This window comes from Metopolophium dirhodum, chromosome 4, assembly GCF_019925205.1.
Source record: "Metopolophium dirhodum isolate CAU chromosome 4, ASM1992520v1, whole genome shotgun sequence".
Classification (NCBI taxonomy): Eukaryota; Metazoa; Arthropoda; class Insecta; order Hemiptera; family Aphididae; genus Metopolophium; species Metopolophium dirhodum.
The window spans coordinates 5,300,320-5,325,175 of NC_083563.1; the positions used below are offsets into that span (position 1 = coordinate 5,300,320).

The window sequence follows — 24,856 nt, forward strand, 5'->3', positions numbered from 1 at the left end:
TTGGTTTTCTCTTCATAATTTTGTCAGTTATTTATGCATAATGTTTTTACAGGCACTATTCCATCAATAGTTATATATTTTTGGATTTAAGATTTTATGTTTTGTACAAATTTAAAATAAATTGCTTAAAAAAAAAGAAAAGTTATTGTGAAACACAAAATTGCTATTAGCAATGCAGGTACCTATAATTAATGCTCTGAAAAATATTCTTAGTTACAGGTAAAACTATAATTTAAAGGCATTAAGTTGGTACTATAATTTGACATAATATTGTAAAAACTAAAGTAGCTGATAAGCACTTATCTACCTATAGGTCAAAAAGTAGTAAAAATATAAGCTACCTTATGACTAAGGATGAGAAGTTATAGGAGGTAAAATTGACAAAATATGCACAAAAATAAAAATAAAATATGCCAAAAAATAGGTATAAAAAAATTCACATTCTAGTAGAAAATAAAGTAATATAGTACCTATATTAGTATAATATATAATATAAATAAAGCAATTAATATTATGTTGCATTAAACATCAATATTTTCAACTTTTAAATGACTTGTTTTATGGAATAGATTGTATCAAAAAAAGAAAATTTTACTAAAAATGCATTTTTTATGAACAAGTCATTATTTATGCTATTCTTAAAAAAATAACCAAAATATACAAAAAAAAACAATACATATGAACTCAATATGTAATGGAACAGATTTTTAGCTCACTTATCTATAAATAGAAGACAGACAAAAATATGGAATTTCCATAACTTCTCATCCTTACTCATGACATATGAAGACTATATAGGCTCCTATAACAGTATAAACTACCTACTACCTACTATAAACTACCACTATAATTACTATTATTGTAAGTCATATTTTAAGTAGAATATAAAATAAGATAAAACAATTTCATAAGATGAGGGTCATAAACAACATAAAGCAAGTTTTTAGGAAAATTGAGAATTCAAAAATATAGTTAAACTAAACAGTTATAATTTTATTAATTTAATAAAATAATAAGCAGGACTAGATTAAAGATTTTGGTTACACATTTTGTTGGTTTAATAATTTGTTGAATTATTATCAGATTAAACTAAAAAAAAAATACAATTTATTTTTCATTGTTTAATGTGCGTATACATATTAAATATACTGTAAATAGAGCAAAATACAGCAGATCATTTTCAATGTACGTTAAACTTGTAACGCCAAAAGACTGCAGCTATTTTACTGACAAGCAACATGACTAGGTTTTATATAATATAAGTAGTGTTAGATCGGAATTCGCCAAGAACGTATTAAAAATAATTTAATATTTTAATAATCTATTGTTTAACTTTAATAGCACATTAAATTAAAACTGAATTCTATATTTGTTTGGAGTAGGCAGTGACCGGACACCATTCTTATTGTTTGAGTCTCCTTTGTAAATCCCATCTCTTTGCAATGATCCTCTTCTTCCTTGAACCCCCCCCGGAGAGAATATTCTCAATTTGGATTCAATGTTTGATATCTTACTCGAATCCGGTGTGCCCAAATTTCCAAAATCAATTTTTCTAGGTGGTGGGATAAAGCTTCGTTGTGTATCTTTGTAAAACGAACGGCCTGGAGATTCTCTAGCCATTACTCTGGGCGGATCAAGTATACTCTTTCCTGGCGAGTCTCTAGGTCCAACCATTATTGCTCTAGTTGGAGATTCTCTGGTAATACTAGATCTTGATTCTCGGTTGACACTATTTCTAGATGAAGACTCCCTAGGCCCAGTCCAAGATGATTCTCTAGAGGTAATTACATCTGATTCACGGCTAGATCTACGGTAACGTCCATCTGGTGGTAAAGGCGATTGCCTGAGTGATCGTTCTAATGGTTCAAACTTAACAGAAGAGGGACATTCAGTAGGTGTATTTGGAGCTGTGCTAGCATCACTAGATGTATCCAGAGAATTCAAAGAATTCTTACGGCTATCATTGAAATGACTGTATTCACCTAACTTTTTCACATCTTTAGACTTGACGTCCGAATCGCTGAGTCGACCATACTCTCCGACTTTGCTGCTAGATTTCCTGTGTCGTTTTGGCCGAGGAAGTGAACTAGGAGGTAAACTTCCACAACGGCTTTCTTGTGTTTGGCGTTGTGCTTGTGAACACAAACCTTGTTTCTCCAAAAGCATGATGTCATCAGCCCGGTGACCAAGGAAATTTCCAGTTACACCCTCCAGTAGTGGTTGGGGTGTTTTTGTTTTTCGCGACAAAGAGCCCGTATGAGAGAAGCCTGGAAAACAGCAAAGACCTCTCTGAAAACAAAAACAAACACGTCCCCCCATCCAGGCACCCAGTAAACGTCCAATTCTCTTGCAAATTTTTATTTTGTTTAATCAAACCGAAATTCAAATGAAATATAACTCATGCCTGATTAATTCACTCAGTAAAACGTTAAAACTTCAAAGAAATTAAAAATGTTCAAACACATTAAGATACTTTAAAAATTAGAAACTATACATAATTATATTTTTTCCATCACAAAAGGGATTAATAATTTTGTTTTATTTTTGGTTACACTTTTTTCAAATATATACATACAATTTAGTTGAAAATCAAACTCTCAAGTAGGGGAGAACGTGTTAGTTACGTTACCTTTCAGGCTATGCCAATTAACAGCATTTAAATCCTGGTTATTTATAAAATTAACACCCACACAGATACAAATATAGTAGAGTGAGTACAAACTAAATAGACAAAACGAAAAACGTTTGTTATATATTAAGACAAACAAGACAGTGTTCAACAATCAAAACAAATAGATAACATCAGAAACTGAATCAGTGTAAGATGATTCTGCAACAGTGTTGTTTACCTTGTTCAATAGCTGCGAGTCCAATTCTTTTAGTTGGTCATCTAATGATTTATGGTCAAAACTCTGATTTGTAGATGAATACTTATTACCATGGTGGTGATGATAAGTACTGTCCACACTACTTGTATATGAATTGTTTGAGCCAAAACCTAAGGAATAAATTAAATCTTGATGAATAAAAAAAACATAAAAACTAATTGATAACAAATTATAATTCTATTTTATTTTATAACTTATTCATATATATTACTTTGCCTCAAACTAAATTGGAAAATATTGGCTGGATTATGAATATGAGTTCCATAATGTCAAGAATAGTATCAACCAAGACTTAAGACAATAAAGGTAAGTAAATCACATTCTTAAGTTAAAAGTCTATAAATTACAATTTTCCATTTATATAGATACTTTTAATTAACCAAATAAAACAACACTGTTTAACAGGCATATGCAATTTGCAGTACATAGAAAACATTTACTAATCTATATACTATTATATATACATATAATATAAAATATGAACAACCCACTATACAGTACACTTACAAGTTACAATGCCAACGCCATATTTTAAAAAGCCATCAGACCATCTTCAACTTAAAAGAAACAGGACTTGATAAATAATATTGAATAAAGACTTATATTTAAAAGAAATTAAGTGCACAATATTTAATAATGGTATTTACATACTACCTAATCATCTGCACAAAAATTAAGCAAAATTATGCCACATAAATATTATCTGGACTACCGGTTTTTTATCTGTTGCAGTAAAATCCTACCAGCTGATGATATTTATTTTTAAATAATTTGATATTTTTACAGAATATATAGAAGAAACCTGTAGAATAGTAACTTAGAATATACATGGGGAATCAAATATTCAATATATTTTTTTATATTTTATACTTTTATCTACCTCCATACTGTTTATTCACTAACTTTATACTCATACTTGAAAGTTCTATTAATTTTTGTTCAAATTGTGTTAATTTAATTAATTAATATGGATTTGTGATTGTTGCCAAAAAATGAACAAGATTCAGTAAAATTGTTTCAAAAAAGCGTAAATTTACAATTTTAGTTATTCGCTTCAAAATCAATCACCAATCAAGTGGTGGACCATTTAAAAAAATATATATTATGGGTTAAGACAAAATGTAATAAATTAAATAGTTGTTTAAGAGAAGTTTGTGTTATGTCAATTGAGAAAACCACAAACATGATAAATTATTCTATTATCAATAATATAATACTATTTTAATTATAAAAATCCTCGAGTGACCAAGTTTATACTATCTTGTATTCTATAGGGCATATACAATATCTTATACAGTCAACAATTATTTAAAAATAAGTATTATCTACCACTAAGATTTTATCGCTGTTAGTAATACATTTAAATTTAAAAAACAGGCAATCCAGATTTTATGCTATGTCATATGAGATGTGTCATGATCAAATTTCCAGTACATTTTCAAACAGAGCAGGTAGTAGTAAATAGTGCAGGTAGTACATAAGTACTAAATTAAAATTATAATACATTTTTAATATACTTAATAGGAATATAGCGTAGTGTGAAGACTGTTTTGTTTTTAACCAAAAATAATTGAGAAACAAATTACAATAATAAAGTACACAATATTGTCCATAAGTTATCAGTCATTATTTTAAACTATATTATATTTAGTATTTACCGAGGTCATCAGAAGTTAGGTCTGTAGTATTAAGACTTGAATGTGGAGTATGATGACTGAGACATATACTTGGATATGACCCGGACACATCCTTTTCAAAACTATGTTTCTTTTGCAACACTCTAATCATTGCATCACGTTCTGCCAATCTAGATTCCAACTCTTTCATTCTGAAATAAATTATTAATACAACAAAAACTCAATCGTTACAATACAATAAATATAATATACAATAATTATAGAATTTTATATTTAAATACCGCGATTCCAATTCGCTGACTTTTTTTTGTGCTGCATGAACTTCTTCCATTTGTTTTAACTTGTCTGATCGTGCTTCTGCAATTAGTTTTTCACTTTCTTGACCTGTCTTTTCCAATGCTGCTATTTTTGCATCCCTAAAATCGTTTATTTTATTAAGTAATATAAAAGTAGATTTTAGAGATATATCACTTACTTTGGTACACTGGCTGCATCTATAGCAGCTTGACGTAATTCACTTTCTTCTAGATATCGTTGTTCCCATTTTGCAACTTCGCCTTCTAGTCGCATTATTTTTTCATCTTTTTCCCGTAGCATACGCTTTAGTTCAGGTAAGCTTTCACCCGGTTCATTTTCTAAAATTATTTAATATAATTTTATTATTATTCATAAGGGTCCCCACACAATTGATGCAGGACACATTTCACCGCTCACCGCGGCGGTAAGACCAAGAAAATGCTGCAGTGTCTGTGCAGACCTTAATAGTATATACTATTTATATAAAAATAAATCAATAATTTTAACTCACCAGCTGAACCATCTTGAGAAGCGTTATTATTGCGTGAACGTTCGTTCCGCAGTTCTCGCTCCAGCTGAAGTCGAAGTTTACGCTCAGTCTGCTCACGGCGGTCGCTAGCCAATTGAAGAGAAGACAATGCTCTTTGAAGCTGGGCAACTCTTTCCACATGAACTTGCTTCTTACGACATTCTTCTTCTAGGCGAACAACATTAGACTGAGCATTAGTTAATGCAGTATCTAAAATATCAATATGAGTGCGTTGCTCTTCGAGTGTAGCACGTTGTGCAGCTAATTCAATTTCTTGGCGATCTTTAGCTGCTAACAAGTCTTTATCTAAAAATAAATAATAATATAATAATAAAATATTTATTGTAAAAAAATAATAAACGAACATACTCTGGGTTATCAATTGAGCTATCATGTTCTCCCGTTTTACCATTTGATTACTATCTACTATGTTTGAGGAAGACAATGATTGATCACGTATTATAGAACGGTTTGCTTCTTGTAAACGCCTAACTTCTGCTTGAAGTTTTAATCGAGCTGTTCGTTCAAGTCTTTCACGCCGTTCACTTGATTCTACAAGTTCTTGATGAGAACGATACACCTTGGAAACTTCTTGTTCAAGCTAATAAATATATTTTCAAAATAAAAATGTTTTTAAAATAAATATAAAAATGTTGAGAACCAATTGGATCAATTTTAGGTCCATTTAGTCATCATAACATTACAAACACGTGAGTAATTAAATATAAACAAGTAAATAATGTTTACCCTGTACGATTTGGCAACTTTTTGATGGCACGATTCCAGTTCTATTTTCAGACTTTTGTTTTCCATCATCAAACAGTCCACTATGGACAACATTTTTTGATCTTTTCTAGAACCATATAAGATATAGAATTGATATTATATTAATTTTAATTTTAAATGTATCAGTATTCAGTAGTACCTAGTATTTCCTAGTGTGTGTCTCATAGGATCCGTATCAGAACGTTCAATTTTTAACAAACCTGTACCCAAATTTGGTTGAGACTTTGATTTAACCAGATTTCTAATAGGAACTGGTCGATACTCTGGTAACCGCATATTCTTGTCAGTATCATGCCATCGAGACAAGTTAGTGTCTCGTTTCGATGGATCCACCTTAACTTCTTTAGCAAGGTGTTTTAAGACCTAAAACATAAATACTTGAATATACACTATTTTAATATATCATTAAAATATACAATAAATCATACATGAGATTGACTGAGATAATCATCTGGTATATTGGTTATTTCCCTAACACCCATGTCAACGATCTGTCGTCCACCATTTTTATGTCCTTGACTTTTTATTTCTTCCCTATTTCCATAACGATATTTAGGTATGCCAGAACTGAACCTAGACCCATCATCATTATGAATTATTAGTGTATCATAAGCGGAAGGTGATGATATGCTGAAGTCTTTATGTGTTTCTTGTCCCTGTGGTTCTTGTCTAATTGCTGTTCTGCGTCCATCGTTGGTGTCATCAAATGATTCACTCTCACTACCGCTATATTCACCACTCAACACTAAAATAAAAACGTTTTTGTTTTTGTTAATAATGAAGTATATAACACAGCACATAATAGATATTAAATAATTAAAAAGAAAAAATTATTTGTGAAATATTCAATTTAAAAAAAAATAGTGGACAAGCTAGTTACGTGGTGAGCATATTTTATAAGCCACGATGCACAGCATATGTTTCAGTACCTACTCACTCTTTATCTCCTTAATATAATATATAATTCCTATACATAATTATGTGACTGTGATTATTAAAAGTGTTGTTTTATGTTATTAGTTACCATAATGTATCCAACCACAACACTCCCAAAAAAAAATTTCAACCATGACACATAGGCGTCATAAAACCTTGTTCACAACGCAACTGCCTACTGGTCTGCTGTATAGTAGGTGTCTAGAAGGGTCAATGTAATGGATGTGTTAAATTTAAATTCAATGATATAAAATAATTGTATTAATACGAAAAACCATTCTGAGTGAAGACAGTCTGTCAGCCTACATTATACTAAGTATATTCTATGATATTATTGTTATTTAAGTACCTAACTTATTTTGCTATTAATTATTAAACATTAGTAATACAGTAGATTGAATACATTTTTACCATAAAAATTGCATTTGAAAACGTCATTGTGTGTATAAAATATAATAATATACTTTAAAAGTTTCAAGTACCCACGAGTAATATTTTTAAAATTTCAACAAAACAACATATTTATGTATATTATTTGTTTAAATATCTATACAAATAAACTGTGTTTATATATTTTAGATTTTTTAGTTACAGTATGAATTACTTATGAGAAACCTTGTTTTAAATTTCTAATCCTTAGCTATAAAAATTGAATATTCTTAAAATTTTTAACTACAAAATAATTTCTAACTTTTTATGAATTTCATGAATTTTGTCAAATTTTGAACTTTAAATACATATAAAAAATATCATGCCTATGTAGTATCTTTAAAATTGTTCAACTGCTATTATATCAACTTATGAGGAGCCTTATATTACATTTTAAATTATTTTACTCAACAAACATTGTTCTATCAACATTTATAGAAAAAAAACAACAAATATTAAATATATACAACAGGGGAGTAGCACTGCTTACACTTGAAAAAGCAGTGTTTTTGAATAAAATCAAGTCAAATAACAATTTAAATAAAAGTTAACAGTTATTTTTAGGACGCGTAATCAGGTAATAACGATTGTAATAGAAAAATTACTATTAAAATCATTTGGATCAAATATCATGATGATTTAAATATGTGATTGACATTTTCATTAAAAAAACAATAATAATTGATTTGATGTATAAATAAAATGTTTAATTATGTATGTTTTTAAAAAATATAAAATTGTAAAATTCATAACTAAATTATACTACTCACTCACTCACAGCCTATGCCACCGGTATACATATAATGTATATATAATAATTTTAATCGTTCAGAAGTATGATTGATATATTATTCACACTATGTCCGTTATAGTTAATTTGATTTCGAACATTTGACTATACAATACGATACACAATACAATGTACCGATAAGACTTGTATTGATATCAATGCTGCTCTGCGTATTTAAGTAATTTTTCTATTTTGCATATTGAACATTTAAGTCTGTTAATTGTATGTTATTTTATTTTTATTTCCATACATAATATATATGTGTAAATATAATTCAGTTGAAGTAAATCTTAACTCATATATTTTAAGCATTACAGACGTGCTAAATAAGTTAAAAAATATCATAAATAAAACGCGTTCTGGTCCTGACCAGATTTCTAGCTGTTTCTTTATTACGTTTATATAACTTATCTCTGTGGTTGTTTTTCATCTAATTGGAAGATTAGTTTTGTAAAGCCTATTAATAAAGGAAAAGATGTAACTAATATAATTAATTATAGGCCTATTTCTATTATTTCAATTATTTCAAAATTATTTGAATCCATTGAAAATATATCCAATACTTACATCGCTGGTAAATGATAATCAACATGGTTTTTTGAAAGGCAAATCAACTACGACAAATCTTTTAATTTTTCAATGCATTTGCATAAAGTAGATGTAATTTTTACAGATTTTGCAAAGGCATCTGACAAAATAAGTTACCATATTATTTCAAATAAGCTGTGGTATTCATGACCCTTTTTTTTCTTGGTTGATTTCATACTTAACAGACAGAAAGTAAATTATCAAATTAAAAATGTTCACTCCGATCCTTTCAATATTCCATCAGGCGTTCCACAAGGATCCCACTTAGCCCCTTAGTGATTTTTATTATTCAATGATTTACATTTTCATTATTCTAAAAAATAATTCTTCTTCAAAATGATTTAACTACACTATCTGTTTGGTGTAATAAAAATTAATTACCGTTAAAAATGTATAAGTGCAAAGTAATGTCTTTTACTAGGTATCGCTCTCTAGTTAAAAATGATTAAACCATAGAATATAGATAATATTGTATTTCAGTACTTTTTTAAAATTTGGTATTTGGGCGTTACTTTTGACTAAACTCTTTAATTCAACAAGCATTATTTAAACATCACAAAAAAAAAAAACATCTTCTACTCTAGGATCCAAAATTAGGACTCGTAAATATTTTATTAATCCCGAATGCCTTAAAAATTCTCTATTCTTCTCTGTTGCGTTCTACTCTAGAATACAATTCAGTCATATGGGTCACCCTTTAGTGTTGTTCATACTTGTAAGCCTTGAAGCTATTCAAAATCGATTTCTACAATTTATTTCGTACAAATGTAATATCCCTCGTCAACCACACTCAAAATTACACTGTTATTAATTTAATTAAATATAACCAGTCTAGCTGAAAGGAGAAAAATTATTGATTTGAAGTTTCTATATAAAATAGTAAATGATTATTTATACTGTCCTGAATTACTCAGCCGCTTAAATTTTAATGTCCCTCATTATCGAGCTAGATCTGCAAAAACATTTTACAGTCTATTTCAAAGAACAAATTATGCACTTGGTTCACCTATTAATAGATTAATGAAAGATTATTTATAGATTGATAAAAGTAGCTAATGACGTCCAGGTAGATTTATTTAATTTTCATTCTTTTGACTGTTTTTGTAATTATATTTTTGTATTGTTTTCAAAATATATTTTTTTTTTTTTATATATATCATTTTTAGAATAAAGTTCACAAAATTTGTGAACTTAATACATTTAATGTAATAACTATAAAAATTGGGTTCATCCTGTATGAATTAATAAAATAAATAAATATTATGTGTCTTAATGGGTAATAACTAATAAAGAAATGTTATACCTGATCGCTAGGGTAGGTATATCAGTATATACAAGGGGATATCTTAAGCAAGTTCATCCCTATTTTTATGCTTAAGCTATACATATACTCAAATTATGATTTTTGGAATTTTTAAATGCACTTGAAGACCATATTTTTGAATACACAACATTTTTTTTACCACTTAAGCAGTGTCCTGTGGAGATACAAACTTGTTTTTACAAATGAGAATCTCTCTTTCCCCCTGAATTATTTAGTTTTGTTACCTATTATCATCTATATCAGGGTGGCAAAATGGTCGATCTTGAACGATTTCTAAGTTGATCCCAATTGTCAGAAAATAGAATGTATTAATAAATTAATCTTATACATTTGTCATTTAGTACATACAGTTATAAAATAGATATATTTTGGATTAACCCGTAAGTGTGAAATTACATTTACTTCACATAAAAGTTATAAACACTGAATAAGTACCAAGCTATACTTTCTGATGATCATTTAGACTTTAGCGCAGCGTCTTAGTTTGGCAGTTAGCAAATTTTACCAAGATTATAATTAACTGGCCATGATATGCAACAACACACTTCTACATCAAAAATTATTTAGAAATTGAATGTTAAACACTCTTTTTAGATAAATTTACACTTTTATTTTAATATTTATATAAAATAATATTTTTACATTAGTGATCTTAAAAGAGAAAATATACCCTCAGTAGATCGTAATCAAAAAAAGTTTGCCACCCCTGATCTATCTATATATTTAAATGAACTTGCCCTGACTCTCTGTTTCATCATCGCCCAGCCAGAACTGTCAAAGCTATGAGTATGCAATTTGATCAGTAATTTTGTTTTATGATGTAAATCCACTAAGGATTTTCCAAGATTCACATTTTAAAGATGTCCTCAAACACGGATTTGTGATTCGATGGAAATTAAAATTTTTTTTTTTTGATATAAATGGTTGCAGTTAAAGAGACTATATAGATAGGTACCTATCTTAAAACCAAATGTTTGTTTGTAGCTTATAATAAACTCAAAACTACTCGATAGATTTTGACGAAAATCTCAGATTGTTTTTTAAAGATTTTAAAAAGTTAGAGAGTAGTTGTTTAAACCATGTAAAAAATATATACCAAGTGCTAAATTCTCGACTTACGGTCACCCATCTAGGTCGAATTAATTCACAAAACTAGGTAGGTAGGTAGGTACACTAAAACTGAGATGCACTCAAACCAAGATACACCTATATGGCGTATAATATACTAGGATTTGCCGCAAAAAAAAAAAAAACAGCACACGAGTGAAGCAGGATTAGCTAGTAATATATAAATATTAAATGGAAGCATTTACTACTATTTCGTGAGTCTTCTATTCTTGAGAAGTATTAGGTAGGTAAGTACCTACTAAGTACGTTATCTTTTTCAAATTTGAAAAAAATTCCCCTGACTTTTCAAAATAAGCGGAAAAACAAAAAAAAATTAAAGAAAACGGGTATTTTAACGTAGAACTAGTTTTCGACAAAATCGATTATGTTTTTTTCTTTGTAAATAAAAAATGAATAGCTGTATATTCTTTTAACATAATATTCATATTAATATATTGTAGTATTTGAAGTAGACATGAAATAATTTTTGTCCGTTCTACACAGGTAATACATATTATAATAATTAAATATTAATAATAAGAAAAATGAATTCAACCTACCGTATTATAAAATAAATTATGCATACATAATTGCAATAGAAATACATCATTAAATATACCTATTGGCGATCAAAAGCTTATCAATTTACAGGCCAGCGGGGGGTGGTCTGAAACGGGCCAGATGGAAAAATAACATATAAATGATACACAGCCCGTTTCAGCTTATCAATTTGATAAGCTTTTGATCGCCAATACTTGGGTAACATAGGTCTTATTTTCCCCCAGAATCGTTTTTCGTATTTAAAGATTTATCATTGAATACAAATTTAACACATATTATAATATTACAGTGACTTACTCAATGGTAGAATCTACACCAGCTATACTATATAGAATAGGTACAGCAGAGCGGTTACCTACTTCCCACATTTTTGTATTATAATAATATTATAATATATTATATAACTAGAATTTAAAATTAATTTTGAAAATTATCGTTTACAAGACTGCCAATATTAATAAATAAATAATTTGGCCACGAATAATATAACACAGATGGAAAATTGAAAAATATCAAATCCCTTATTTTCTAGCAACTAAAAGTTTTTATGGTTTGTAGGTAATTAATTTATTGTTTCTAGTGATCCATTTTTTATCATTTCGATGTTTAATTTTCAAATCGCTAGTTAAAAAATATTACGTAAGTGCATAAATATATAATTGTTTAACGCACAGAGGTCAAGTCGACTACAGATAATAATATAACGCATTAAACATCGGTTTAACGTAGTAGAATAGAAGAATATAAACTTAACATATCTATAAATTATTATTGCAAAACGATTACACAATTTCATGATACATTTTAATGTTTGAATTTTCAAAATTACGGCAAACTTAAGACGAGCTGGCGTAATTCAATTACCTTTTGTTGACTGTGTTTTGGTCGAGTATGAACGGTATGCGATTGGCTTACTTCTCGGCGAACTCATTATTGGACATCACATGCGTAAGAATATTCTGTAAAATCGGAAAGAAACAAATCGGTAAAAATCAAAACAACAATATCATGTTCGATGCGATTGGCAATTAATTGGACGCAGAAATCGGTTTTATTGTTTATTTGTTATAATTAGTTAGCACGTGGCATCGCAGTAATATAAATTCAAACGCCTAAAATGTATAGTACTTTGCTATAGTTATTATATTGTTAGGTACTTATCTAATAAACGTAAAATGGAAATACATTTTAAATAGCTGTCGAAACAAACCACTGACGGATGCGGTACACGCACAGATGGATTGTATTATTATATTCCATCATTTAGATCTAATCGAACAATATAAAACACACGCCTAAATACCTGATAAACAAATTACGTCTGTGACAATATCACGGTCCACTGAACACGGGACAAGTCGGAAATGAAAATAGTACAAAATGCATTAACGCAGAATCATTTTTTTTTGGTTTTTGAGTAATTTTTTTTTATATTTTGAGTCTATAAAGTCAAATTGTAATAAATTATAAAAACCGATATATCAAACCCTCATTAATATCTCTAACAATAATTACTGTAATGGATGGTTTTATTCTAAGATTATTAAAAAATCATAAAAAACAATTTTAGGTGAAAGCGTTTTATTTATAATTATGTTGCGGGTGGGTTTGAGAAAGAAAACACATATTGCGCTGAAATCCCCTTAACGGAAATAATTTCAAATGTTAGGTAGACATACAGTTATCTAACGTAAGACCGTTTTTAAAATTTAAGTAAAATATTTATACTTGAATATCATCAATTCATGTTACCAATATGTTACCTACTAAAAATTTTCAAGGCTTGATAATTTGTTTTAATTGATTCAAACCAATCATTCAGTTTAAAATTAAGTGTTATAATAACCATCGTTTTTTAACTACATTTATCATATATACAGATTACACTCTGGGGTCCTAAAAGACTGTAGTATATAATAGTATATAAATTTTAAATTTAAAAAAATTATCTAGGTATGTCTTATTAATCCCAAAGTACAAATTTGGTAGTTTTTATTTTAAATTTGTTGTATACATTATATTAACAGTTTTTTTTTTTTATAAATATAACTTTCAATCAACTGCAATAATGTATAGAAAATAACCTTAAGTTAGGTAGATTTATACAATTAATAAAATAGGTACAATAATTATTGTTACTATTTTTTTTTTTTATTAAACATCAAAATCAGTATGAAAATTATAATACAGTAGTTCAAGTTTCTACAACAAAATAAAATAAATGTACATATTATTATTATTTTTTTTTATTTACAATGAAATTTCATAGCATACAAATTAAACAAATTGATCATTTATGAAAAAACATATAATTAACATAGCAGCAAATGTATATAATAAATATCTAAAATTATTTTTGAATTGTTGGTAAACCTAATTTTAACAGTAAAATTAATATTAATAAAAAACAGTAAATTTAATAAAATTTATCACCAATTAAAAAAAATATATACATCTATTTAAGTAAAATGGAAACTTATAAATTATGTAATTAGGTATTTCTATATAAAATAACCGATTTCCATAAAAAAAAATAAAGTATTCACACAATTATATTTCAAATTATTTTTTTATTACTTTTTCAAATTACAATTTTACTATGAAAAAGCGCATAAAATTGTCAGTTTATGCAACATAAAAATAAAATAAACAATTGACACTCAGTTAAATTTTATGGACAACAAAACAAATTTAACAAGAAAAAATGTACACATGGAATAAAATTAAACATAGCTGTCCAAAAAAATTACTGAAATATTACCCATTATTCAATGATAGACAACCACTAATATATTTTGTGTTGACTACCAATATATAGTATTAAAATTAAATTAAATCGCAGTCTTGGTCATAACATTTAAATGTTAGTTAGTGGATATATTAGAATTTTTAGTGTATTATATTGAAAAGAAGTGGATATTATGAAAGTTACAGAAGGCAAAACTTATTTGAATAATATCAATTTAAAAAAATATATATTGTGGTACATTGTTATTATTAACAAAAGAAAAACAAATTTGCAGAAGGTACTTCTTAAATAAGAAAGAATTGTAAATAAAACAAGCATTAATGATTTTCTTTCTTTCAAGCTTCAACTGTGTAATTTAAATAAATTTTTATTTATTAAAATAATAAAAATTATTCATCAAAAATAAAATTAAAACGATAAAAGCCAAAGTAAACATCAACTCAATAATAATATTAAATGTCACAATTCTAACTTAATGTATAAACTCTACTTTGTACTAATTTTAAGTTACCACTAATAGGTGATTGGTAGATACAGAAAAATAATGAATATAATATAAATCATGGTTACGATAATGACAATGTATCTCGTATAAGTTTTTGAACAGCTGATCCAACTGATGGACTACTTGCGCCACTAGTTAGATAATTTGTCTTAAATAAGTATGGTTGAATATCAGCAAATGATGTGTCAAACACTAAATCCAATTCAGACTGTGGTGGTATACTTGGCAAATACTCATGCCTGTTCATTATTTCTGCTATATAAATTATTTTTTCACTTAAAGAGTCACTTATTTTTTCCTTGGATATTTGTCTATTAGTTTCATTACAAATTTTCAGCAAATCAACGCGCACGTTCCACACTTCCCAAGGTGTACACTCTGGTTGGAATGGCCACCTAGCTTTTTTTTTTTGAAAAAACTCCAATGTGATTTGTCCAAATGTGTGATTATCACGCCTGAGACATTCAGAAAATTCTGAAATGTCATTTCGAAGTTTACGATCTAAATGTGGTGATGAACAACATATATATGTAAAGTCAATGAAATCACAGTCAACATCTTGTAAGCCTACAGTGCCCATAGTGTATGTGCCATCAGGGGCAAAACAAAATTTTCCAAGCGATCGATGTAGAAGTACAGTATGAAAAAGACAGGAGACAGCTTCATCGACTTGAAAACCTTCAACGCTTAACTCAAGGCAGTGGGAACGTGCATTCATTTTGAAGAAGCGATGTGATCATTTCTTTTGTGCAAAGATTGTAGAAAAGCAGCATACACACTGCATACAAAACTGTAACAATACATATTATAAATATTATTATTCTAATAGTTTCATTGATTGTATTTATAAAAATACAATAAATGTGATGTGATTATCACAATCAAATAATAGATGAAATTACTTTATATAAGAGACTAAAAACTGGTTTTAAATTTTAACCTAAAATATTACAGACTTTGTCAACAAACCAAAATCAAAAAGTACTGTAAGTACCTACGTGGGAAATTAATGACATAAAATGGATATCAATTAAGTATAAAATTAAACCTGCCAGCGGGTGCGCTATTTATTATGTAACAATAGAAGTCACGGCATCACGCCTTGTAAAATTTACAACATAATAATATTTAGTAGTTATTGTCCGTCAATTAAACAAATATAAAATACCAATACATTGACTGTATCATAAACCTTTATTTATAGTCCATAATAAAATAAAATTTTAATTAATTCAATTGTTATAGAATTTGACCCAAAGTTAAATATAAAAATAATATAGATCTAAAATATTTAAATAATACCACAAAATAGGTATATTCAAATAAACATTTTTAAAAAATGTTATAATAAACAAATGTATAATATCTAAATTATTATGTAAGCAATATAGAATAATGCTTATACTTTTTTATTATTATAACTATTGTTTAAAAAATAATAAATTGGGTAGATACAAAGAACAGAGCGAGTAGTATTTTGTGGTGACACACTAAACTTGTCTGTGATAAAATAACAACTTCAACAAAAATTACTATTGAAACATTTCAAAATTAAACCAAAACATATATAATAACATTCTAAAGAAATACATATATGAGCATAATATGACCATCAATAAAATAAAAATAGAATTAAGTAAAACAAAAAATTACAAAAATACAATTTTATTACTGTACTATTTGCAACAATGCACCCACTGGAAGGTTAAGAATATGCCCTAAAGTTAAAAAATTAAAATTAAATTGAGAATTTTGTAGCTACCTACCTAACATTATCTATTTGTTAAATTTATTTAAATGTTAAAACCATAATTAAAACTTAATAACCAGAATAAAATTTGTTTGTATATCATATTATATATTTAATTGTATATTTGGATGAAAATAATTTATAATACAATATTATCTAAGAATATAAATAGCAAAACATGTATGCCATAATTGCATACTGTATATGAGTCAAACATAAGACAGCAAGCATAAATATTAAATACAAAAACATGGATTTTTTCCTTACTTCTAATCGAACTAGGTATGTTGTGACAAAAATTTTCATGCAAAAAATTATAAAAAACCAAGAACATGTAATTTACCAAACCCAAATCTAATTCAATGCACAGTTAAAAATATAGTCAAAATGGGCCTCCCAATTGTATTTAATTTACAAATGAAAATAAATAGATAGGTACCTAACTATCATATTATTTATTATTACTTGAATCTCTTAATTGTTTTATTAACATCCCGAGTATAATTCCAATTAACCACTCAATAATGTAAAAATAGATTTAAGTATCTTATATCTTTTTATACATAATATAAAATATATATTTTTTTAAGTACCTTTGTCAAAAAAATCATATAATTGATTGGCACATAATCCAGTGTATAATAATTAAATTGGGTTATTATTTAATGATAGGTAATTAAATAGGTTATTTTTTTTTATTTTTTATTAATTTACATAGGTATTATAATATTATAGTAGGTAATTTTAATTTTATAAAAAAAAAACAAAACTCAATTGATGAGTGATTATTGCTATTAAGTTTAAATATTACGATTAAGTGCTACATTTGATAAATAATTATTAATTGTGGTTGCGTTAACTTCCGTGCAGAAACTGTAATTTATCACTCATTCATAATTTGTCTAAAAGATTTTCATTAAATATGTAACTCAAAGATATTAACATACTTGTAAAATAAACTAATTATAGGAATACTTAGGTTTATTTTTTAAATACAGTAATAAAATATAACATGTTATAAGTCATAACTCTATATATTATAATATATCTAAATCTATAATAACCTACATAAATTATCATAACAATTATTATGCAACTGGTTAGAATATGTAGTAAACAAAAATAAAAACTAGTGTTAAGTACCTACAGAGCTTAATTGTATTTAAGAACCTTAGTAAAAAGTATAAATATTTTTTTTATTTCTTCATATTTTCAAGAACAACATTTAAAAAATTAACAAATTTGAAATTATAAGCCATAGGTATTACATTTTTAGTTTTCATTAATAAATACCATTTAAAGATAATAAATATAAAAACCAACAAATATAGTTAATCCCGTAAGGCAATTTTTCTAATAACACACATAACAAATTACCTACTAGAAAATGATTACTACAATAGCTAATTTTAAGAAAATTTGTAACAAAAATGTGGTTTTACTTAGATAATATAAAAACTTTAAAATCATTAGGTGGTAAGATTATTGTCATATGAGAATATAAGGAACTATAATAAATATGGCAGGTATATCACCCTAACATAATTCACATCAATGTATCTAGTTATTTGAATTTTATTCAATAAATATTTTAGTTCAAGTAAATTAATTATTAAAAATATAATTGTAAGCAAATGATGGATTTTAATCATATAACGTATACCTACCTAGTATGCTATGTAACACAGATGACTCGTTTTTTTTTTTTAAACATTAATTTATAATATAAGATCCGTACTAACCTAAAATGACGGGGTCCACAGGATTTGTGTTTCTGAATTTGTGTTGAGTTAAAAAAAAATGTGCACACATACTTTCACTGATTAATGGTGATAGCCTGATGGCTATTTAATAAAATAATGACACATATTATATAACAAATGAATATCAACATATAAATACAATAATAATAATAAAAAAAACTAATGATAAAAATATATAAGTAAATAAATAAAACCAAAAAGGTTGAAAAATAATTTTAAAAAAAATCAAGCAATAGATGCAAAATGCAAACAAAAGAAGCCTCTCTTAAATACTTAGTACCAAGGTTATATTAAATATTTAAGTAGGTATTACAAATAAAACTAATGGTAAGTGAAATAAAACTACATAAGTTTCTATTTCAATAGGATATTTAATAACAAAACTTTAAGATTTCTATCAAAGTACACAGTGCCTACTTTGTAGGTACTAGTTAGTGTACATTCCAATATCAGATAACCTTTGACTGAATCAACTAAATATTTACTTAGATAAATTACTTATGTACCTATACATCCTATACAGTATACATATTTGTTACTTATTAGTTGGTTAACTACATAATCAATCATTAATTTGAAGATGAATATTATAGACCGATATTAGTACCAATAGTAAACTAACAGAGTTTCATAATAATATAAATGAAAACATTTACCTATTGAATCAATTAATTAAAAAAATACATGAGTTAAATATGATGTACCAAGGTACCAAGTACCTAACATTAAAAAGCATATTATATATATACAATCAACAAACATTTTAAGTTATAAAATATAATTATTTTGTATAAAATAATATGAGAATTCTACCAATTTCATTTTTAAGCAGGTTTCTATGTAAGTATTATGTTTTTTTATGGATTACATCAAACTTCAAAATTGTTATACTAGTCTCAAAGTTCTGAATTATGTAATCGTAATTTTAGTTTCAACATTCTTGTCATTTAAACTTAAAAGTACCGAGAATATCAGAAAAATTATTTAATGGTATCTATTATATTCAGACAATTTAAAAATATTCTTAGGTCTATATAGTTTTGTGATAAGACAATTTGGCAACATAAGGTCTGTTTCTAAAATATATTAAACTATAAACTGAATTATAGTTCATAATAATATATTACCTCGTATATTACTTATTTCTCTACTAAATTTTTACTTATTGAGTTTATATCTATATAATCCTTGAGTAGATTCAGAACTTAACAAGATCCAGTTTGAAGACTTCCTACTTTTCAAGGTAATAATATATTTATTTATATCTACCTTATACCTATATGAGTATTTTTATTATTGATTGTATTGACAATTTAAATGAGATAATGATAAAAAGAATTATTGTCTTTAAAGGATAATAATAAAGTATTATGGAAGAACTATCGAAAGATACAATCATGGAGCACGAGGTTTGCGACGAATCTTCTTTGATCAGAAATACCTTGAAAATTCCTATACCATGATTCAACAACACAATATAAAGAATGCTTTATTTTTAAACCTAATTTAATTTAAAGTGTTCGCAGTAAGAGGTTGATAAAAGTTAAAGTGTAAGTGTAGTCGTGTAGATAAAAAATAAACAAAAACCGACAACATGGTAAAAGTACAATGATTTTAAAACACACAGTGACAGGCGCAACGGTCTTTACTAAACGGTGGTGACGAGATCTGTCAAAACCATAGTGTTTATCTACTAGATATTTTATGATCTGTTGTAAGAATTATACCGAGCATTAAGGTCCACGGTTGCAACTTGCAACACACAAGATGGAGTAAAAGAAACTGAAACCTAAGTCCGTACTACTCCGTAATAGAGCTTGTGAGCTTTTACATAGACAAGTACCTATATATTATTATATAATATTATAAAAACGCAAAAACGCAGAAATGCGAGACGTGCAGACAACAATATTAATATTTTCATTCGGCGAACGGTCGTTATCACGGTGTCGATAAGCCGCACACGGTCGATCGAAAAAATGAAAATGACAAAAAAATATTTTTTTTTTTTTTTAATTGGTCGTGCGAGGCCCGGACGGGGTCGAGTGTTATTATAATGTTGTAATGGCAATAGCGTAGCAGTAGTAATAATAATGACGATGATGATCTACAACCACGATGTTATTATCTACGTCGCGTATACAACACCAGCAATAATTGTGCCCGTTTTAATATTATTATTATCATGATTATGTGTGCACAAACACACAATGGCCGAACAGACCAATACGGCGTTATGGAATGGAAGTACGTACAAACTACAAAGGTTACGAACAAAACCCCGACCAACAACGTGTCATTGTTTTATTGTCGTCTAATGTAACACCGTCGACCGATTGCGCGACGGCATCACTAAACAAAGATGATTGTGATAAAACACGGCCGACGGTGGTGGTCGGTGGACTCACGACTGCCGACTGGTCAGAGCGATTTCCGACAACAGCGTTTCGCCGTCGACGAACGGACGGCGAGCCTCCTCCCCGCCCGCCACTATGAAATCGGATGACCGAAAGAAAAACGGCGAAAAAGAAAACCCGACACGGTCGTGCCAAGAGCGGTGTTTCCCCTCCCCTACCCCCCTTACCAACGCAGATGGCGTACAAAAATGTACAATGAATTAAGAACGCGCATAACGTGCGAATACCAAAAACAAAACGTCTAAAATTCCAAACCCCAAGGTCATATCCATCACACGATTTGGCAATTCACGCTTCCACTATTGTATCAATTGCAATCACGTTGCCACTTGCCATTACGTTATACGATTATACCTAATTGTTGATTTCTAAATTGTTTAACCAGCTCGATCGGTCGGCGATGCGAACCGGACCAACGGGCGGCACATGCGCAGATACCCGAATTCCGGAATGCACATTGCACGCTCACGATAACAGTACCGCGGTCAACACTAAACAACAACAACAATGTTTTGGTATTATACTATTATCGAATACATAGCGCAAAGGAACACGTCGAATGTTCGGGTCGAAAGAAATATAATAGAATAATCGTTTTAGACTCGACGAAGGTAGTACTGGTAGTAGTAACTAGTAGCATAATATGAAGTACTGTTTTAGCAGTTTTAGGTAGTAGTCGAGTAAATGGGCAAGTAGTATTATTACTAAGTTAAGTAACGTCAAACGTGTGACGATCACATAGCTATGAAAGACAACACTTACGTGCACGGCGGATTTGTGTCAGGCGAAGGCGATCAGATGACAATCGCTTCGAAACTGTGCGTGGCAGTGGGGCATAACAACAACAACAACAGCACCGCCAAGGGTTAACCAAGCACTAGCGTTGTACTCGTCGTTGTCGGTACAGCCTATAGGTACCTAGGACGATTACTGCTGTTGTCGTCGCGGTGATAATTGCTGTGCTGCCGTAGCGTTCCGTCGGTATTATCACACGTACGAACTGCGGAGACGACGAGCACACAAAACGCTTGGCGAACAGGTGAACGACGGCGAACGGCACTCGATCGAGTACTCGAGTGGTCGACGGCTCGTCGCTCGTCGCGACCAGGAAACAAAAGACGACGGAGCGTGGACTGCGCACAAAGGTTACGGTGCTGCCAATAGACGGACGGCCGAGCCGTCAGCAATTGTTATGTCGTGGCAGGGGCGGCACTGCGTGATAACTATTAAAAATATTAGCGTCTCACTCCAGCGTCCAGCCTCCAGCTTGTCATTTTACGAGTGTCTCACACTCTCACGCGACCATCGATATTAAAGAATTAATGTTAATATTAATTTATTAATTTCTTTAATATCTATGCACACGACTACGTAGGCATATTTTCATTTTGATATCCGGTGCGCGCGCCACGCGCTTCACGGCGGCCCTAGGCTGCTGTTGTTGCTGTTTGAATATCGTCCTTCAGCATCACCATTCACCATAGTATCAACTATCAAGCCATCAAGGTGACAAGGTGTATAGTATTACACCTTGCATAGTATAATAAATAAGAAGTATGATCAACACGAACCGTGTTTCGTCCTAGTTCGCGCATGTGCACCGCCTTGTGTTTTTGTGCATACTGCATTGCAAGAATAAATGTATAGCATGACTCGCCTCTTGTTTATTGCTGGTTGCCTAACTGCCTGTACATTGTTCCTTAAAAAAATATGCGCACTCTCATCATTGAGCATACTTCTTATTCCTTACACCATATTACCATGGGTATGGCGGCTGTGTCATGAATTTATGCTATTATGTTACCATGTTTATGATATTGTGTAAATGTGTTTAAACTTTAAATTAAATAGTATAATGGTTTACAGCCACCATGGTTAAGAGAACGTGATACCCGTCATACGTTGTCTCCGTCTTACAAATGGCATACTACCAAAAAGTCCGAAGTAAATAAGTCCTAGGAAAAAAAGTCCTAGTAAAAAAGTCCGTGGTTAAAAAGTCCGAGGCATAAAAAGTCAACGGTGAAAAAGTCCGAAACATAAAAAGTCCGTGGTGAAAAAGTCCAGTACATATAATTAGGTAAAAGGAAAAATACCATGTGATGCACAATCAAACTTCCAATTAGTATAAATATAAATTGTAACTAAATTATTTAACTGACAAAAATAATAAATAATCTCGTATGTATCAATAACTAATTTTTGGACTTTGAACACTGCTTGTCTTTTAGTTGCATGTAATATCAAAAAATTCAACACATATCCGACTAGTTACTTTATGCCAAAGAATAACTAATCATTCAATTACCATTGAACAATTTTTAGAAAAAGTTGGTCATAATATCAGAACAAGGCCTAGATAAACATAATAATTATTGAAATTTTTTTTTAAATATATTATTTTAAATATTTTTATACTATATTATTTCGATTTTTTTTTAGGTTAGTACATAATTATAATCATTGAATTTTTTTTTTATATAATATCTTGTATGACGATAGTTAATATTCAATTTAATTAAGAAATCATTATCATTATAATATATTATGTATATTTTATTTGTGTGTAATAATTATGTCGATTTTTATTTTAAGATTATTATACTAAGTACTCGTACGTAACAATAATCATTGAATTTTTTTTAAGCTAATTAATTTAAATATTGTTATGTATATAATATAATATTCCGGACTTTTAAACCGCGATTCCTTACAAATGTACAACATATCAAAAAACTTTCCGCGGGATAGAACCACTCCCTCGGCATTTATAGTAGAATTACCAAAATTCCACAACGCATAGATAACGACTTTATCTGTGTCGTGGCGTTTTTATTATTTGGTTAACATAAATAAAATCAAAGTTATCAGCTTGAGAGCATTAGGATTTTTTTTTTTCATTAATTATTAAAAATTATTGGTAAATGCTATAAAAAAAAATAAAAACGCTGTGACACAGATAAAATGAAGTGATTCTTATGTAAATACCATACCAAGGGAGTGGTTCTGTCTCACACAAAAAAGTTTTTTGGTATGTTGTATATATTTTGTAAAACGATGACAACTACACATACGGGTATCACGTCCTCTTAAAAATCCTGAATCGTATGAATCAGTTAGGTATGATGACAAAAAATTGTATGGAAAATCATAAGTCATAATATAAGGGATAAGGTGCAACAAATGAGTTACTATAATTGAACACGAACATATTATTTATTCTTAAATAATATATTACAACAATTAAATATTTTTCACATTCAAGGACGGATTATAGGGGGCGCAAGATTTTAAAGGCATACATTTTTTAAAGAATGTCCTGTCTAGAGAATAAAAAACTATTAGTGATTACTGATTAGTGATTACTGATAACGATGTGTACTCGGCGCGCCCAGTCACATACCTACGCGTTTCCATGAATTTACTTCGACTTTCACAAATATTTTTTTGTTATTATTGATATCTACTATGATTTTTGAATTGACTAAAATAAAAGTTCTTCACGGTAAAATGTATAATAAATTTGATTTTTTATTTTATCTTTGAAAAATAAAAGCGGATGATATTGAAAAGAATGTAGATCACTTTCAAAATATATATTGCGATGATATAGAAAAAGATTTTATTCAAGAAGCATTGCAAAAATTGAGTTTTTTAGTGAATTCTACTTTTCCCAAATCAGATGAATCAAATCAAGCTAAACCAAATATATAAAATTTATTGACAATTCTGAGAAACACAAAATTGGATTGTTCGTTTCCTAGTATTGAAATATTACATTGCGATGTATAACTGTAGTATTG

General features: G+C 28.7%; 1 protein-coding gene across 5 annotated transcripts; it reads right to left on the minus strand.

Moving 5' to 3' along the window:
* Positions 1–969: 969 nt before the first annotated feature.
* Positions 970–22,258, minus strand: LOC132943986 (autophagy-related protein 101). Of its 5 annotated transcripts, none has more exons than XM_061013184.1 (12): positions 21,819–22,258; positions 12,737–12,831; positions 6,566–6,882; positions 6,277–6,500; positions 6,099–6,204; positions 5,721–5,952; positions 5,334–5,657; positions 5,001–5,160; positions 4,807–4,941; positions 4,547–4,716; positions 2,850–2,998; positions 970–2,289 (listed from the first exon to the last, which is right to left on the minus strand). In XM_061013184.1, the coding sequence occupies exons 2-12, from the start codon at positions 12,801–12,803 to the stop codon at positions 1,351–1,353; spliced, it is 2,823 nt and encodes a 940-aa protein (XP_060869167.1). In that variant the 5' UTR covers positions 12,804–12,831; positions 21,819–22,258; the 3' UTR covers positions 970–1,350. The 5 variants fall into 5 exon arrangements, with proteins under 5 accessions (XP_060869167.1, XP_060869170.1, XP_060869169.1 ...); XM_061013186.1 differs by having other exon boundaries at positions 2,056–2,267; positions 21,819–22,197; XM_061013185.1 differs by lacking the exon at positions 970–2,289 and having other exon boundaries at positions 2,727–2,998; positions 21,819–22,194.
* Between the last annotated feature and the right edge of the window lie 2,598 nt (positions 22,259–24,856).